Source organism: Crotalus tigris, unplaced genomic scaffold (assembly GCF_016545835.1).
Source record: "Crotalus tigris isolate CLP2741 ecotype Arizona unplaced genomic scaffold, ASM1654583v1 scf7180000020104.566533, whole genome shotgun sequence".
Taxonomy (NCBI): domain Eukaryota; kingdom Metazoa; phylum Chordata; class Lepidosauria; order Squamata; family Viperidae; genus Crotalus; species Crotalus tigris.
Genome location: NW_024097859.1, coordinates 468306 through 486608, shown reverse-complemented (window position 1 = coordinate 486608; position 18303 = coordinate 468306). Strand labels below are relative to the sequence as shown.

At 48.4% G+C, this 18303-nt stretch overlaps 1 protein-coding gene across 5 annotated transcripts in view; it reads left to right on the top strand.

Moving 5' to 3' along the window:
- Positions 1 to 15740, top strand: part of FLOT2 (flotillin 2) — a 51968-nt gene extending 36228 nt beyond the window's left edge. For all 5 annotated transcript variants that reach the window (XM_039365519.1, XM_039365517.1, XM_039365518.1 and 2 more), the window contains 7 exons: positions 1769 to 1887; positions 2928 to 3041; positions 3145 to 3264; positions 7901 to 8115; positions 12002 to 12185; positions 13777 to 13926; positions 14147 to 15740. In XM_039365519.1, the coding sequence (XP_039221453.1) occupies positions 1769 to 1887; positions 2928 to 3041; positions 3145 to 3264; positions 7901 to 8115; positions 12002 to 12185; positions 13777 to 13926; positions 14147 to 14185 (941 nt within the window). In that variant the 3' untranslated portion in view covers positions 14186 to 15740. The remainder of the gene's footprint in view (positions 1 to 1768; positions 1888 to 2927; positions 3042 to 3144; positions 3265 to 7900; positions 8116 to 12001; positions 12186 to 13776; positions 13927 to 14146) is intronic.
- Positions 15741 to 18303: the final 2563 nt, after the last annotated feature.

The window sequence follows — 18303 nt, the reverse complement described above, 5'->3', positions numbered from 1 at the left end:
AATAGAATAGAATAGAATAGAATAGAAGGGACCTTGGAGGTCATCTAGTCCAGTGGTTCTTAACCTTTTTGAACGAATCGCCCCCTTGAGCCAATGAGAAAGTTGTCATCACTCCCCTCCCCCAACATAACCTCTCAATCACAACATAGGCAATAATTCTTCAAATTATGCAAACCCTTGTTTTGTTTTCTTTAAAATTGTCATCAGGACATATCGATGCAAATAATTTATTTCCAGTCTTTCCCCCATATCTCAACTGTTTAAAAAATTTTGGTGCCACCCATCACTTTATACATGTATTTATTTATTTATTTATGAGACTTATATACCGCTTTTAAGTGCAAGCACTCTCTAAGCGGTGTACACCAGTAAGCAATGTATGTATGTATGTATGTGTGTATATATATATATATATATTTACATTGCCCCCATTGCCCCCAACAATCTGGGTCCTCATTTTACCTACCCCGGAAGGATGGAAGGCTGAGTCAACCTTGAGCCGGTGAGATTTGAACCGCTGACCTGCTGAACACAGTCAGCTAAAGTGGCCTGCAGTACTGCACTCTAACTGCTGCGCCACCTCGGCTCATGTATTTCATGATTATCTTATTTATTCAAGATACTTAAATGTAATGACCACTGAAAACAAAATTCAATGGCAAGAAAGTGAAATGCCCGAAAAGAAAAACAGTAACATTTAATGATTGAATTAAAAGTGAAATTTAAGATGCAAAAAGAAATGTAAAAAGGGTAGAGGCTGCTGCACAACGTGCATGAAGATAAGCGGTGCATGTTCACATATGTATGGCGTTCTGTCCTGAAGCTAAATGGAGGAACATTTGAAAACACAATTCAATCCACTAATAGCCAGCGATCTGATGTTTTTGTACGACAGATATACAGCGATTCACTGTACGAAAAAGTCTCAAAAGTGTCCCCAAAACTTCTCACTATATCGCCCCCTTTTTGTTCCTTCGCCCCCCTGAAAAATAAAATTGCCCCCTGGGGGGGCGATATCGCCCAGGTTAAGAACCACTGATCTAGTCCAACCCCCCTGCTCAGGCAGGAAACCCTACACCATTTCGGACAAATGGCTGTCCAGTCTCTTCTTAAAAACTTCCAGTGTTGGAGCATTCACAACTTCTGGCGGCAAGGAGTTCCACTGGTTAATTGTTCTAACTGTCAGGAAGTTTCTCCTTAGTTCTAGGTTGCTTCTCTCCTTGGTGAGTTTCCATCCGTTGCTTCTTGTCCTGCTTTCTTCAGGGTCTTTGGAGAATAGCTTGACTGCCTCTTCTTTGTGGCGGCCCCTGAGATATTGGAACACTATCATGTTACCCCTGGTCTTCATTAGACTAGACATACCCAATTAATAATAATAATAATAATAGTAAAGTTGGAAGGGACCTTGGAGGTCATCCAGTCCAACCCGCTGCTCAGGCAGGAAACCCTATACCATTTCGGAAAAATGGCTGTCCAGTCTTGCAGGGCATCCTAACCGGACCACAAGCTGACCCCTGGCTTTGAGGCTGGTCTACCTGGTCAGGCCAGGCCAGGCCACTTAGGATGCTACAGTTGCCCCAAAGATGTTTTTTCCAAAAGGCGATTGGAATTTTGGGTTTTTTTCCTTGGAAAACATTTTGCTTCTCATCCAAGAAGATGCCCTTCAGTATTGCTCCCCTCCATCCTGCTTGGCTGTTGGTGTGTGTGTTTGTATATGTGTGTGTCTGTGTGTGTGTGTTTTCCTCCACCCATTCTCTCTGCCTTGCAGGCACTCTGACCGTCGAGCAGATTTATCAGGACCGAGACCAGTTTGCCAAGCTGGTGCGGGAGGTGGCGGCGCCAGACGTGGGCAGGATGGGCATCGAGATCCTCAGCTTCACGATCAAGGTGCGAGGGGCTGGGGCCAGGGTCCGCCTTCGGGCAGGCGCTCTGGCGGAAGCCACTGAGGAGGGGGATTCCCAGAAGGGAGGGAGGGAGGGGGTGGCTCCCAGGTAGCCTCTGTGGGAGAAAGATTCTGGGAGTTGTCGTCCACACAGAGTAGCTGAGGTAATTCTGCAAGTTGAAGTCCACAAACGGTGGCTGAGGGAATTCTGGGAGTTGAAGTCCACGCATGTGGCTGAGGGAATTCTGCAAGTTGAAGTCCACACACAGTGGCTGAGGGAATTCTGGGAGTTGAAGTCCACATACAGTGGCTGAGGGAATTCTAGAAGTTGAAGTCCACACACGGTGGCTGAGGGAATTCTGGGAGTTGAAGTCCACACACAGTGGCTGAGGGGATTCTGCAAGTTGAAGTCCATAAACAGTGGCTGAGGGGATTCTGCAAGTTGAAGTCCACACACGGTGGCTGGGGGATTCTGGGAGTTGAAGTCCACACAAGGTGGCTGAGGGAATTCTGGGAGTTGAAGTCCACAAACGGCTGAGGTAATTCTGCAAGTTGAAGTCCACAAACAGTGGCTGAGGGAATTCTGGGAGTTGAAGTCCACATATAGTGGCTGAGGGAATTTTGGGAGTTGAAGTCTACACAGAGTGGCTGAGGGAATTCTGGGAGTTGAAATCCAGAAACGGTGGCTGAGGGAATTCTGGGAGTTGAAGTCCACACACAGTGGCTGAGGGAATTCTGGAAGTTGAAGTCCACACACAGTGGTTGAGGGAATTCTGGGTGTTGAAGTCCACACACAGTGGCTGGGGGAATTCTGGGAGTTGAAATCCACACACAGTGGCTGAGGGAATTCTGGGTGTTGAAGTCCACACACAGTGGCTGGGGGAATTCTGAGAGTTGAAATCCACAAACGGTGGCTGAGGGATTCTGGGAGTTGAAGTCCCAATTCAGGACGACTATGAAATCTGCCGATGAGACATTCTGCAGGCTCCTGAGCGGGATCCGGCCCAGAGCTCCCCTCGGACCCTCTTCATTCCTTCTCCTGCAGGACGTGTATGATAAAGTCAGCTACCTGAGCTCGCTGGGAAAAACCCAGATCGCCGTGGTCCAGCGAGACGCCGACATCGGCGTGGCCGAAGCCGAGCGAGACGCTGGCATCCGGGTAGGTGGAGCGAGCAAATCTCCCCCGGCTGGCTCGCCCTCTTCTCTGGAGGCCCTGGGGGACCCCGCTGAGCTTTTGGTCACTGTGCTTTTTGTCGCTGCAGGAAGCCGAGTGCAAGAAGGAGATGCTGGACGTGAAGTTCATGGCGGACACCAAGGTGGCCGACTCCAAGAGGGCCTTTGAAATGCAGAAGGCTGCCTTCACTCAGGAGATCAACATGAAGGTGAGTTGGGGAGAGGAGAGAGTGAAGCTGCGGAAGGAAAACGTGTTGAAAGCTCGTGGCAGGAAGCCCCAAAGACCTTAGATGCCAGCAGGAGAGAAGATCTGTAGCCCAGGGCTGGACCGTGGGGTCCCTGGCGCTCTCCGAGCTTGCTTGTTTCCTTGCAGACGTTTCATGACCCAAACTAAGTAACATCATCAGTGCTGGAAAGGAGTGGAGTTTGTGGAGTGGAGGAGGAGGAGGAGGAGGAGGACGACTGTGGGGTCCTGGGTGCTTTCTGAGCTGGGTGGCTTTCTTACAGACATTTCATGACCCAACTAGGGAACCTCATCAGTGCTGGAAGGGAGTGTGGGGTTTGCAGAGAGGAGGAGGAGGAGGAGGAGGACTGTTGCTCCTTATTGATATCTTACAGCTTGCCCTGTCAGTGTTGGTGGGAGGCAGTTCCTTGATTAGGCTTTTTTTAATGTTTATTTGTCTGATAGTTTCTCCATTGAGGAGGTGTTTGCTGCTTGACTGTTGATCTAGACCAGGGATAGGCAACCTTGGCTCTTTTATGACTGGTGGACTTCAACTCCCAGAATTCCTGAGCCAGCATGGGGGAACTATGGCCCCCTTTATAGCTTGTGGACTTCAACTCCCAGAATTCGAGCCAGCCTGGCTCAGCTTGGAAACTTCTCCCTTTCCCCTCAGCATGGCTGTCTCAGGAATTCTGGGAGTTGAAGTCCACAAGTCATAAAAGAGCCAAGGTTGCCTGCCCCTAGTCTAGTGTTAATCTTGGGGTGACTGTCTGCTCACCTGGGCGTTGATGGCTGGCAAGGTGAAGTCTTGGCCTTCTGGTGTCCCTTCTGTTTCTTTTTCTTTCGTTTTTTTTAAACAAATTTTATTGGTTTTTTAATTCTTAAGACAAAGTGCTCGAGACACACCGTGGTGCTGGGGTAATCAAAAATCAAAAACAAAAAATATATAAGTAACTCAATCAGTACATCAAATATTCCCTCTCTCCCTCAAATAGCTTAATATATTTAAAATATTTCTAACATAAATTTCTATTAATCCTAAACCTGTTTTAGAGCTTTATTCAATTACAAGACCATAATCAAATTTAACTTTAAATAACCACATTATCAGTTCAGGTATCCCTTCCAAATATATCCTAATTCTTTAATTTTATCATAAATCTTGTTTATTCCTTCTTCCACTAATAGCTCCAAATTAAAATAAAATATTGATCTATCCTATATATATATCTAATCCATCAATCAATTTCTTTAAGCTGACAAAGTAATATCAACCTTAAATCATTTAAGTCCATTAGACAAGGTTCTGATTTCATCCAATTAATTATCAAACCTAATAACATCCATATTATCAAATAAACACATCATCTTATTAAAATAACATTCAATTAATTATTCGTTCAGTCCCCATCTAGAACACCTCTTCAGTTTTCTTCATTCCATTATATAATAATTTTCATACAAATAAACCTATTATTCCAAAAAATACATTCTTACTTTATTTAATGTATATATTCTAATAATCACCCATTTTTCTTCTAACTCAAGAACTTAGTCCTTAAATCAATCCATAGTTCTAAAATGCCTTAAATCCAGTATATATAGTTTTAAGTTTCTCTTTTCAGTCTTACTCTAGGCTTCTTTTTCTGCCAAGCAGGTTTCCACAACAGCGCTTCCCTTTCAGCCGATAGGTCCCTCTTTGTTGCTTGTGATGCCATTTAAGGCAGTAATAAGCCTCCTGTCCTCTGCATTGGACCTCTATTTCTCTTATTCTTTTTTTTTATTGAAAAGTTTTATACAAATACATTATTACAATACAATAACTCTCCCTCCCCCCCCCACCCCAACCCTCCCCCTCCTCACTTCCCAGAGCTTATTACAGGGTTAAAAAAAAATAAACAAATTCTAACTAAGCTTATCCAACTATCCAATTCCCTAAAATACTTTAACTCAAATACAAACAACTCCCAGTTTAAACTATAAGTTAATCAAAGACTAAATAATACTTTCTAATTCCATATTTATTCTGTACAAAATTTATTCATCTTCTCCACACCGAGATGTATCTTTCTTGTGAATGATCTTTCAAGTAGGCAGAAATTTTGGCCATTTCTGCTAAATTAGAAACTTTAAACGACCATTCTTCTATAGTAGGCAAAGAATCTTTCTTCCAATATTGCCCAACCAATAGCCTTGCCGCCGTAATAAGATTCAACATTAAAATAGTTTCTTTAACATCACAACCTTCAATAATACCTAACAAAAACAATTGTGGTGTAAACTTTATCTTTCTATTAAAAATCTTCTGAATGTTCCACCAAATCTTAATCCAAAAAGCTTTTATATTTGTACAGGTCCATTAAATATGATAATAGGTTGCATCTAAGCAACCACATCTCCAACACTTAGGCTGTAAATTAGGATACATGCGAGACAATTTTTGTGGATCCAAATGCCACCTATAAAACATTTTATAAAAATTTTCTCGTAAATTTTGAGCCTGACTAAACTTCACATTCCCAACCCAGATTGCCTCCCATGTATCTCATAATATCGGCTCTTGAAAATTTTGGGCCCATTTTATCGTACAATCTTTGCTTAATTCCGTCTCTGAATCCAATTCCACTAATACATTATAAATTCTCTTTATATGAGTTCGACTTTGATCTCTAATTTGTTTTATCAATTTCACATCTTCTAAAGTAATACCAACTTTTTGATCTAAACTCCATCTATCTAACAATTGTCTATACTGAAACCAAGAGTATTGTCGGTCAGGAACCAAATCAACTATTTCTCTTATCCTTGAAGCCTCGCTGCTTTAAAGGTTCAAATCTCAGTCTTTGCTTTTTCTGATCCTCAAAAATATACAGATAAGATGCTTGTACGGTGAACTAAGTTCCTCTGAATTCTCAATGAAGTCATCTCCTAGTGTATTTTGGTTTGTAGAATAGTCAGATGTAGTCTGAGAGTCAATTTTAAGATTTAAAGAAGAATTTCTGGTTCTTAGTTCGGTGGTCATCTCTTTCAATGTAGCAAATTCCTCTTTAATCTCCCTTAGTTCCTCTTCTGGTTATGTTTTGGATTGTAGAATAAACAGATGTGATCTGAAAGTCAGTTTGAGAGTTTTGGGTAGAGTTGACTCTTCGTTCTGTAGTAATCCTTTTCCTTATAGCACGTATTTCTTCAGCAGCCTCATAAATCTTTTCCAGTATAAGCTTGCCATTTAAGTGAGAGTAAAATGTCTCCATTTTAAAAGAGATTAAAGAAGATCCTTTCTTTATTCTTTTTAATGAAAGCTGTAATTAAGCAGTCCCTTCTGTTCCTTTTCAGTGGAATTAAACGTGACATCTGAAGGCGAATGTTGTTGTGTTAAATGTTCTTTCTCTCAGTGTGCCCATTAATGGCAGATTTCTCTGGGTGCCAGGCTCCCAGGAATTCTCTGGCAGTTCCTTAATTAAGGAACCGCCAAAAAGAAAAGAGCACTCCCGCCCACACAGACAGGGCAAGAAGACCCTGGAATATAAATGTACAGCAAACCTTGCACTGATGATGTGACCTAGTTGGGTCATGAAACGTCTACAAGAAAACAGCCGAGCTCAGAGAGCACCCAGGACCCCACAGTCCTCCTCCTCCCCCTCTTCCTCTTCTTCTTCTTCTTTTCTTCTTCTTCTTCTTCTTCTTCTTCTTCTTCTTCTTCTTCTTCTTCTTCTTCTTCTTTTTCTTCTTCTTCTTCTTCTTCCTCTTCTTCTTCTTTCTCCTCCTCCTCCTCCTTCTTTCTTTTCTTCTTTCTTTCTCTTCTTCTCTTCTTCTCCTTCTTCTTTCTTTCTTTTCTTCTTCTTCCTCCTTCTCCTCCTCCTCCTCCTTCTTCTTCTTTCTTCTTTCTTTCTCTTCCTCTTCTTCTTTTTCTTCCTCCTCCTCCTCCTTCTTTTTTCTTTTCTTCTTTCTTTCTTTTCTTCTCCTTCTTTTCTTCTTTCTTTTCTTCTTCTTCCTCCTCCTTCTCCTCCTCCTTCTTCTTCTTCTTTCTTTTCTTTCTTTCTTTTTTTCTTCTTCTCCTTCTCCTCCTCCTTCTTCTTCTTTCTTTTCTTCTTTCTCTTCTTCTTCTTCCTCTTCTTTCTTTTCTTCTTTCTTTCTCTTCTTTCTCTTCTTCTTCTTCTCTTCCTCCTCCTCCTCCTCCTTTCTATTTTTTCTTCTTCTTCTTCGTCTTCGTCTTCTTTCTCCTCCTCCTCCTCTCCCTTCTAGCCCTGATGATGTTCCCTGGTTGGGTCATGAAATGTCTGCAAGGAAACTACCCAGCTCAGAGGGCAAGGAGGACCCCACAGTCCTCGTCCTCCTCCTCTTCCCCCCCCCACTCTTTCTGCAAACCCCCCTCCCTTCTAGCATTGATGATGTTCCCTAGTTTGGGTCATGAAACGTCTGCAAGAAAACACCCAGCTCAGAGGGCACCAAGGACCCCACAGTCCTCCTCCTCCCCTCCTCCCCCCTTCTCCTCCTTTCCACAAATGTTTGGGAAGCCACCCTTTCCCCCCCTCTCCCCCCCCCCACAGAGCAAACCTTTACCCTCAACAGTGGCTCTTCCCTGGTCTGACCTCCTCCTCTTCCCCCCCTCCCCTCCCCGACAGTCGGCCCAGGCTCAGCTGGCCTACGAGCTGCAGGGCGCCAAGGAGCAGCAGAAGATCCGCCAGGAGGAGATTGAGATCGAGGTGGTCCAGCGCCGGAGGCAGATCGACGTGGAGGAGAAGGAGATCTTGCGGATGGACAAGGAACTCATTGCCACTGTCCGGCTGCCGGCCGAAGCCGAGGCCCACCGCATGCAGGAGATCGCCGAGGGGGAGAAGTGAGAGCGGGGCGGGGGGGGCGGCAGGCCTGGCTCGGGGGGGAGGGGGACGGTTTCACGGGGCACCCCCCCAACCCTGCTTGAGGATCACCCCGAATCTCCCCAGGACCCTTGAGTAGCGACCCACGTTGGGTGGGGAGGGTCTCCAAGGGGTGTCGTCTTTGCTTCTTTGCCTCTGCCCCCCCAAAATAATAATAATAATAATACAGTTGAAAGGGACCTTGGAGGTCATCTAGTCCAACCCCCTGCTCAGGCGGGAAACCTTATACAATTTGAGACAAATGGCGGTCCAGTCTCTTCTTAAAAACTTCCAGTCTTGGAGCATTCACCGCTTCTGGAGGCAAGGAGTTCCGCTGCTTCAGATCAGCCAGACCTCTTTTGATATTCTGAAAAGCCCTCCCAAGAGGCCAATTGCAGGCCGTCCCTGACTTACGACGGTCCTTTTAGTGACCATTCAAGGTTAGTTACAACGGCATTTAAAAAAAATGGACCCCCAGAAAAAGCACCTTACGGACATTTTTCAGGCTTCACGGCCCTGTGATCATGTGATCAAAAAATTGAGGCGCTTGGCGGCCAATTCATATTTATGACGGTCGCCACGTCCCCCGGGGGAGGGGGTGTCACGCCATCCCCTTTTGTGATCTTCCGACCAGCAAAGCCAGTGGGGGGAGCCAGGATCCACTTAACAGCTGCAGCGATCCCCTTGACGACGGTGGCAAAAACAAGGTCGTAAAACGAAGCGCCGTTCACTTAACGACTGCCTCGCTTAGCGACGAAAACTTGGGGCTTTGCTGTGGCCGTTACCTGTAGCTTATGTGATATCAAAGAGTCCCTCTGACCTGCATGAGGAAGCCAGGATGCCCTGGGTCACTTAATGAGTGCCCGTCTCTTCCTCCCATTTATTTATTTATTTATTTATTTACAGTAGTGGCCAAAATGGTGGAAACCTTTTGGGAAAAAGTGCACAGGAGAAATGCCACCTTTGGTTAAGTTTCCACCCGTGTTTCTTCTAATTTCTTTATAACTGTAGCCTTGTTCACTTAATAATCTCAATAGTAGTAACTGTGAGAGGGACCTCGGAGTCCTAGTGGACAATCACCTAAATAGGAGCCAGCCGTGTGCTGCAGCTGCCGAAAAGGCCAACACAGTGCTAGGCTGCATTAACAGAGGGAGAGAATCAAGATCACGTGAAGGGTTAATACCACTTTACAAGGCCTTGGTAAGGCCACACTTGGAATCCTGCATCCAATTTTGGTCACCACGATGTAAAAAAGATGTTGAGACTGTAGAAAGAGTACAGAGAAGAGCAACAAAGATGATTAGGGAACTGGAGCATATAAGGAACGGCTGTTGGAATTGGGTATGTCTAGTTTAATGAAGAGAAGGATGAGGGGGGACATGATAGCAGTGTTCCAAGATCTCAGGGGCTGCCATAAAGAAGAGGGAGTCAAGCTATTTTCCAAAGCACCTGAAGGCAGGACAAGAAGCAACGGGTGGAAACTGATCAAGGAGAGAAGCAACCTAGAACTAAGGAGAAACTTCCTGACAGTTAGAACAATTAACCAGTGGAACAACCTGCCTCCAGAAGCGGTGAATGCTCCAACACTGGAAGTTTTTAAGAAGAGACCGGACAGCCATTTGTCTGAAATGGTATAGGGTTTCCTGCCTGAGCAGGGGGTTGGACTAGATGACCTCCAAGGTCCCTTCCAACATTATTATTATTATTATTATTATTATTATTATTATTATTATTATTATTATTATTATGGATCATCGCACAGTCAGCCAGATGTTCAGACTGGATTTGGCATTTTGTCTACCTAGCGAGTCCTTACCCAGGACCTGGGATAGGCAGATGTGGATGTTTGATGGTATTACAGATATCGTCGCAGGATGGAAGCAGTTCCTAGTAAGGCCGCCTTTTGCAATTGACTAATAGCGAATTTGTCAATGCCAATGGTGTTCAAGTGGTGCTCCAGTTGTTTTGGGATTGCACCCAAGGAGCCTATTACTATTGGTACTAACCTTGCTTGCTTTTGCCACAGTCTTTCTATTTCTATTTGTAGGTCTTTTTATTTTGTTATCTTCTCCAGTTCTTTCTCTTCTATTCTGCTGTCTCCAGGCACTGCCACGTCCACTATCCAGACTTTTTTGTCTTTCTTATCGACAATTGTTAAGTCTGGGGTGTTGTTGTTGTTGTTGTTGTTGTTGTTGTTGTTGTTGTTGTTGTTATTATTATTATTATTATTATTATTATTATATAACACTATTTTACATCGCTTTCTGGGCAACCAGTCAACTCTTTGCACCATTGCTTTAATTTTATTAGGTTTTACAAGCTCACTAAATGAAAGAACACCAAAAAACCCAACCAACTTGATAGCGATCACATAATACCCTGACAAATGTCCTCCTCTCAGCTTCAATACAGGACATCAATAACTGGATCCTGCTGTGATCTGATTGGCTCATGGCCAAAACAAGATGACACCCAATTGGCTCTCTAAACACTCATGCTCATTGGCTACAATCAGATGAAGGAAAGCTACCTGAGATCAACATAAGCAAGTTGTGCTTCCTTTTTCTGGTTATTTGGCTATAACTTTTTATAGAATACAGTACAGATAATTGAACAGTCTTTGTTGCATTACATTCTTGATTAAATTATCTTTCCATTGATATATAATTTTATGGTACTACTCCCCCCCAAAAAAGCCATCAAACCTCAAAAATATACTTTTCCCAAAAGGGTTTCCCCAATTTTGGCCACGACTGTAATTTATAAAACACCAAGAAAAAAATTAGAAATAAGGGACAATTAGGGAAGGAAAAAGGAGAGGGAGAAAAAAAAGAGAATGGGAAGTACAAGGGAAAGAAAGAGAGACAGAGAAAGAAAGAAAGAAAGAAAGAAAGAAAGAAAGAAAGAAAGAAAGAAAGAAAGAAAGAAAAAGAAAAGGCACTGACTTCCGACTCTTTTTAGCACAGTTCAAGATAAAATCACTTCAGCCTCAACTTTCTGCTTTTACACATCAATACATAACTAGCCGTTTCTATAACGGCCCACCTTATCTAATCAACCAAACCAAAGTCAAAACTTCCATTTTATTTTCCATCTCAAGAACAAAATCCAGAAGTTGACATCCAAGTACAAAAATACACATTTAAACCTATTCTGCTCTTCGAATAAATGGATCGGTTTAATAATCTTTACGAACTTATCACCGTTTTTGGGTTCACGAGATTCACTGCATTCTTTCAGATTCTTTGACCTTAACGGGGCAAAATACTCTCTTTTTTCTTTTTCTTTTGCTCACCCTTTTTAAAACGCTAAAACTTTTCTTTAAACGCATTTCTGCCATCAAAAGCTTTCTGGAGAGTCCCTCGTCTGAGATGGCATAGGGCAGTGGTTCTCAACCTGTGGGTCGGGACCCCATTTGGGGCCGAACGACCATTTCACGGGGGTCGCCAAACAACGCAGTCCGCCATTTCCCCCCCCCCCCTTTTCCTTAGCTGTGCTACTCCCTTTTATTCTATTGGCTTTTGAAAGCCAATAGAAGAGACTCTCTTGAATAGAGTCTAATTGTATTGGCTTTCCAAAGCCAATAGGAATTGTCCAGGCTGTCTCTGCCCTGCTGAGCCCGCCAAAAGTCCCATTCTGCAAACGGTGCTGCACTAGTGGAGTAGTCCTCGACTTATGACCAGTTGAGTAGTCCTCGACTTACGACCGGTTGGGGGTCGCAGCATTAAAAAGGTTGAGAACCACTGGCATAGGTTCTCCTGCTCGAGCGGGGGGGGAGGGCTGGACTAGAAGACCTCTGAGGTCCCTTCCAGCTCATTTCTCTTCTAAAATGCCCGTCTCTCTCTCTCTCTCTGTCCCTCTCCTAAGGGTGAAGCAGGTGCTGATTGCCCAGGCCGAAGGAGAGAAGATCCGCAAGATCGGCGAGGCGGAGGCCCTGGTGATTGAGGCCATTGGCAAGGCGGAGGCCGAGAAGATGAAGCTCAAGGCCGAGGCCTACCAGCAGTACGGGGAGGCAGCCAAGATGGCGCTGGTGCTGGACGCCCTGCCCCACGTGAGTGCCCGGCCCGGCCAGGCCTGGTGGGTGGGTGGGGGAGGGCAGGGCCCCCCTTTCCCTCCCACCCAGCCGTCCCCCTGGAGCTGCCAAGCGCCTTGGTGCAAACAAGGACCAGGGGGGGCGACATGACAGCAGGCGCCCAGTCTTTGAGGGGCTGCTAAAAAAAGAGGAGGGGGTCAGGCTGTTCTCCAAAGCGCCAGAAGGCAGGACAAGAAGCCATGGAGGGAAACTATTCAAGGGGGGAAGCAAGCTGGAAATAAGGAGAAGAGGGAGGGAGGGAAGGGAGGGAGGGAGGAAGGAAAAGGTGAGGGAAGAAAGAGAGGGACGAGGCAGGGAACGAAGGGAGGGTAGAAAGAAGGGGGGATGGGGCAGGGAAGGAAGGAAGGAAGGAAGGAAGGAAGGAAAAAGGGACAGGAAAGGGAGGGATGAGGAAGGAAGGAAGGAAGGAAAAGGACAGGAAAGGGAGGGATGGGAAAGGAAGGAAGGAAAAGGACAGGAAAGGGAGGTATGGGGCAGAGAAGGAAGGAAGGGAAGGAAGGAAGGAAGGAAGAAAAAAGACAGGAAAGGGAGGGATGAGGAAGGAAGGAAGGAAAAGGACAGGAAAGGGAGGGATGGGGCAGGGAAGGAAGGAAGGAAGGAAGGAAGGAAGGAAGGAAAAGGACAGGAAAGAGAGGGATGAGGAAGGAAGGAAGGAAAAGGACAGGAAAGGGGGATGGGGCAGGGAAGGAAGGAAGGAAGGAAAAGGACAGGAAAGGGGGGGATGGGAAAGGAAGGAAGGAAAAGGACAGGAAAGGGAGGGATGGGGCAGGGAAGGAAGGAAGGAAGGAAGGAAGGAAAAGGACAGGAAAGAGAGGGATGAGGAAGGAAGGAAGGAAAAGGACAGGAAAGGGGGGGATGGGGCAGGGAAGGAAGGAAAAGGACAGGAAAGGGAGGGATGGGAAAGGAAGGAAGGAAAAGGACAGGAAAGGGGGGGATGGGGCAGGGAAGGAAGGAAGGAAGGAAGGAAAAAGGGACAGGAAAGGGAGGGATGAGGCAAGGAAGGGAGGAAGGAAAAAGGGAGGGAGGGATGAGGCAGGGGAGGGAGGGAAGAAAGGGAGAGACAGGGCAAGGAAGGAAGGAAGGAAGGAAGGGAGGGAGGGAGGGCAATGGATGGGGACTAATCAAGGAGAAAAGCAACCTGGAATTAAGGAGAAACTTCCTAACAGCGAGGACCATCAGTGGAACTCCTTGCCTCCAGAAGTTGTGGCTGCTCCAACACTGGAGGTTTTCAAGAGTACACTGGACAGCTATTTGTCTGGAATGGCCTAGGCTCTCGTGCCTGAGCAGGGGGTTGGACTAGATGTCCTCCAAGGTCCCTTCCGGCTCTTAAGCGCGATCCAAGGTAGAAGCAAGGCGGAATTTCCAGAGAGTGAGGACAATTAGTCAGTGGAACAGGAGTTGCGGCTGCTCCATCCCCGGAGGCCTTGAAGAGGAGAGTGGACAGCCGTCTGTCTGGGATGGTCCCTGGGGTCTTCGGCTTCAGCAGGGGGTTGGACTAGAAGGCCTCCGAGGTCCCTTCCAGCTCTCTCACCCCGTTACCCCTCCACAGATCGCGGCCAAGGTCTCGGCCCCCCTCTCCAAGGTGGGCGAGATCGTCATCCTGAGCGGAGAGAACAGCAAGATGACATCGGAGGTGAACCGGCTCCTGGCCGAGATCCCGGCCTCTGTGCATGCCCTCACCGGAGTCGACCTGACCAAGGTGAGCCGGGCACCTCCTCGCCCTCGGCACTCGGCCGGGGATGCAGGGACGTAGTTTCCGGAGGCGGGGGTCCCACCTGAGCTCTTGGGGAGGGGGGCTCCTCTCCATCCCACAGAGGAGAGACGTGGGACGATGCAGGTGGGGGTCCCAGGACCTGGAGCCCCCCCCCTTCTTTTTAGGGCTGCGTTCAGCGGTGTCCTCTGCTGCTTCTCTCCTGCAGATCCCCTTGATCCAGAAGGCCACGGGCGTGCAAGCCTGACTCTCCGCCGGCTGAAGAAGACCACCCCTCCCATTATGCACTTCCCACCCGCTGCTGTCGTGGCGTTCAGCAGGGGAGGGTGGGGGAGCCCCTCTCGGTGGGTGCCTTAATCGTGGGAGGAGCACGGACGTCCCCCCCACCCCCAGCAGTCCTCGCATTTCTAGGAGACTTTGTCTCCCGAGTCAGTCGTTTCTCTGCTCTGTGTCGTGCTAGCCAAACACCTCCCACCCTCCTGCTCGGCCCCCACCTCCAATTTCGTGCCTTGACTGCCTGCACCCGCCACCCCCACCCCACACAGACCCTTGCTTGCCCAGAAGGAGCCCCCCCTCACCTGGCCTGACCCCTCCAGAGCCACTCCCCACCCCCTTCAGGCACTCACACCTGGAGGGTCTCTGGCCTCCCCTCATCCTCTCGGTCCCTCCAGTGGGTGGGCCGCCTTGGAGCCCCCCCCCCCGACCGCAGGGTCTGCCCTGGTGCCCAGAAAAGGAGGTGGTGGGCCGGGGCAGTATTTTGACGGACAGCTTTGGCTGGGGGTCCCATAGGCCCTGACCTCATGTCCCGCCCCCCCTTGTCTCCGGATGGTGCCTGTTTTTTTTTTTTCCCCGGGTCTGTTGGCTCCTCCTAGCGGGGGTCTGGCCTCCCAGAGCCCACCCCTCACCAGCCGTCCGCAGCTTGGCCTGTATCCAGTGGAACTGCCTCCCCTTCGGCCCACCTGCCCCGCGAAAGTGCCTGATCGGTCAGTCTGGATCACAGACGTTGCATGCTGCCAAACCCCCCCCCCCGTCCTCCTCCTCCTCCTCCTTTGCGTGCCTCGGAAACCCTGGAAGGGTGGGCGGGGGGGGGGCTCCTCCAGGCCATACCCCTTCCTCACCAGCGCTAGTTTTGACCCGGGCAGCTTCCGGGGGTGGCCTTTGACCCAGAGGGCTGGCAGCCAAGGAATCCCCGGGGTCTCCCCCCCAACAGCCAATACCCCCTCCTCTTGCCCTACTTTTGGGGGCCTCCATCTTGGGTTGACGCCCCCTCGAGAAAGGTCAGGCCTCCACGCTGAGGCTGGAGGGCAGCTGTCCCTGGTGTTGCCTGGCTGGCTTCATCCCTCCTCTCCAGCCCATGCAAGGGGTTTCCTGCCTGCAGGAGAAGGGATCCACCCTGTTTCTAACTTGGGGGCACCTCTGCCCCCTCCCACTCTCCACTGCCAAGGCAGAGAGAGAAGTGGGGCACCCTGGATTTTGGGGGGTTCGCACCGCCCACACTGTGAATATGGGTCCTCGGCAGGGGTTTGTGCCGGGGGGGGGTGAACGAGTCCATTTTGGAAGGCTGAAGTCCTTGCGGGGTGGCCTGCTCAGCCTCTGGAAGTAGCCGAATCCTTCCTCCCCCCCCCACTGCTCCTTCTGCAGCCCCTGGGCCAGCCCCCTCCCCCTACAGAAGCTGCCTGCTTCCCCCCCCCCCCCCCGCTTGGGCGTGGTGCATGGCTGCTGCCCTGGCCAGAGGTGGCCAGGAACTCTCATTTAGCCAAATGTGAAATTATAATGGACAATAAAGTTGTGACCTTGCTAAAGGACCTTGCTCCTGGTCTTGACTCTGAGGGGGGGGGCTTCTGGCAGGAACATAGGGGGGGTCTGAGGGCCGCCACCTTCTTCTCCTGTCTGGCCAAAGACCCCCTTGTCTATAGAGACTCTCCACCATCCAGGCCAGGGTCGTCCCAAAGATGCCTTTTCCAAGAGGCAACTGGACTTGTTTTTCTTTGAAGACGTGTCGCTTCTCATCCTAGAAGCATCTTCGGCTTTGGCTGGATGGTGGGAAACGGAAGGATTTATACTCCTTGCAGACAGCTGGTCATTTGCATCCTTTTAGAGGGTCGTTGAGGCCACTTGGAGGCTTGCCTGTGTCCTCAGAAGTGCAGATGGCTGTAGAGCCTTCTTGGAATTGCTGAAAGGAACTCTACACCCATTTGCACCCCTCAGGTGCAGGTAAATCTCCAGGTGGCCTCAGTGACTCTGAAAGAGTGCAAATGACCAGCTGTCTGCAAGGAGTATAAATCCTTCCATACCATCCAATCAGAGCCGAAGATGCTTCTTGGATGAGAAGGGAAACGTCTTCAAGGGAAACGGAAGGATTTATACTCCTTGCAGACAGCTGGTCATTTGCATCCTTTTAGAGGGTCGTTGAGGCCACTTGGAGGCGTACCTGTGTCCTCAGAAGCACAGATGGGGGTAGAGCCTTCTTGGAACTGTTGAAAGGAATTCCACCCCCATTTGCACCCCTCAGGTGACTCTGAGGACACAGGTCAACCTCCAGGTGGCCTCAACGACTCTCTAAAACAGTGGTTCTCAACCTGTGGGTCGGGACCATTTCACGGGGGTCGCCAAACAACGCAGTCTGCCATTTTTTTCCCCTTTTCCTTAGCTGTGCTACTCCCTTTTATTCTATTGGCTTTCAAAAGCAAATAGGAATTGTCCAGGCTGTCTCTGCCCTGCTGAGCCCGCCAAAAGTCCCATTCTGCCAACAGTGCTGCACCACTTGAGTAGTCCTCGACTTACGACCGGTTGAGTAGTCCTCGACTTACGACCGGTTGGGAGTCGCGGCATTAAAAAAGTTGAGAACCACTGCTCTAAAAGGAGGCGAATGACCAGCTGTCTGCAAGGAGTATAAATCCATACCATCCAGTCAGAGCCGAAGATGCTTCTTGCATGAGAAGTGAAATGTCTTCAAGGGGAACAGAAGGATTTATACTCCTTGCAGACCGCCGGTCATTTGCCTCCTTTTAGAGTCGTTGAGGCCACTTGGAGGTGTACCTGTGTCCTCAGGGTCCCCTGAGTGGTGCAAAGGTGCATGGAGTCTCCTTGGCTGCAGGATGTGTTCTGCCCTGGGTGCCTTCACTGTTGGAGACGGGCCCAGGCCGTTGGGGATGGGGATGTGTGAAAAAAGGAAAGGGGAAAAAAAGCACTTTGGGGACAAAGACCCCCTTCCTTGGCTCTGCCCCTTTTGCTCCGCTGCTGAGACTTCGCCCGAAGGTGGGCTCCGATTTGGAGAGCCCCCTAATTGCTGGGGGGGGGGCGGTCTCAAAACCTGGCCACTTTTAAGACTGGTGGACTTCAACTCCCAGAATTCCCCAGCCAGTTGCCAAGTTTGGGGACCCCTGCTCTTATTATGGCTAGAGGTCCACTGAGGTCCTGCCTCGGCAACTTTACGAAGCATCGACTTCACACTTGATACGCTGCGTCCAGTTTTGCTCACCGTGAATTGCAAAAAAAAGATGCCAAAACTCTTAAGGAAGAACGCAGAGAAGATGCAAGAAAGATGATCCTGGAGGCTAAAACGCGGAGAAGGAATTGCAGGGCTAGAGAAAAGAAGGAATTGGAGTGACGTGTTAGCAGCGCTCCAATGTTTGAGGGGCTGCCCCAAAGAAGAAGGGGGGGGGGGTGTCAGCCTATTGTCCAAAGCCCCAGAGGGCAGGACGAGAAACAACGGATGGAAACTAATCCAGGAGAGAAGCAACCTGGAACTAAGGAGAAACTTTCTGACAGAACAATTAACCAGTGGAACAACCTGCCTCCAGAAGCGGTGAATGCTCCAATGCTGGAAGTTTTTAAGAAGAGACTGGACAGCCATTTGTCTGAAATGGTGTAGGGTTTCCTGCCCGAGCAGGGGGTTGGACTAGATGACCTCTAAGGTCCATTCCAACTCTATTATACTGTATTCTGTATTCTGAGATCCATATTCGATATATGGAGGAGGAATTTCCTGATGGAGAACGATTAACCAGTGGAACTCCTTGCCTCCAGAAGTTGTGGGTGCTCCAACCCTGGAAGGTTTTAAGAAAAGATTGGACAGCCATTTGTCTAGGGCAAGGGTACGCAACCTTGGCTCTTTTATGACTCATGGACTTCCAACTCCCAGAATTCCTGAGCCAGCATGGAGGAACTATAGCCCCCTTCATGACTGGTGGACTTCAACTCCCAGAATTCCTGAGCCAGCCATGCTGAGGGGAAAGGGAGAAGTTTCCAAGTTGAGCCATGCTGGCTCAGGAATTCTGAGAGTTGAAGTCCACGTGTCATAAAAGAGCCAAGGTTGCCTACTCTTGCCCTAGGGTCTCTTGCTTGACCCTGGGGTTGGACTAG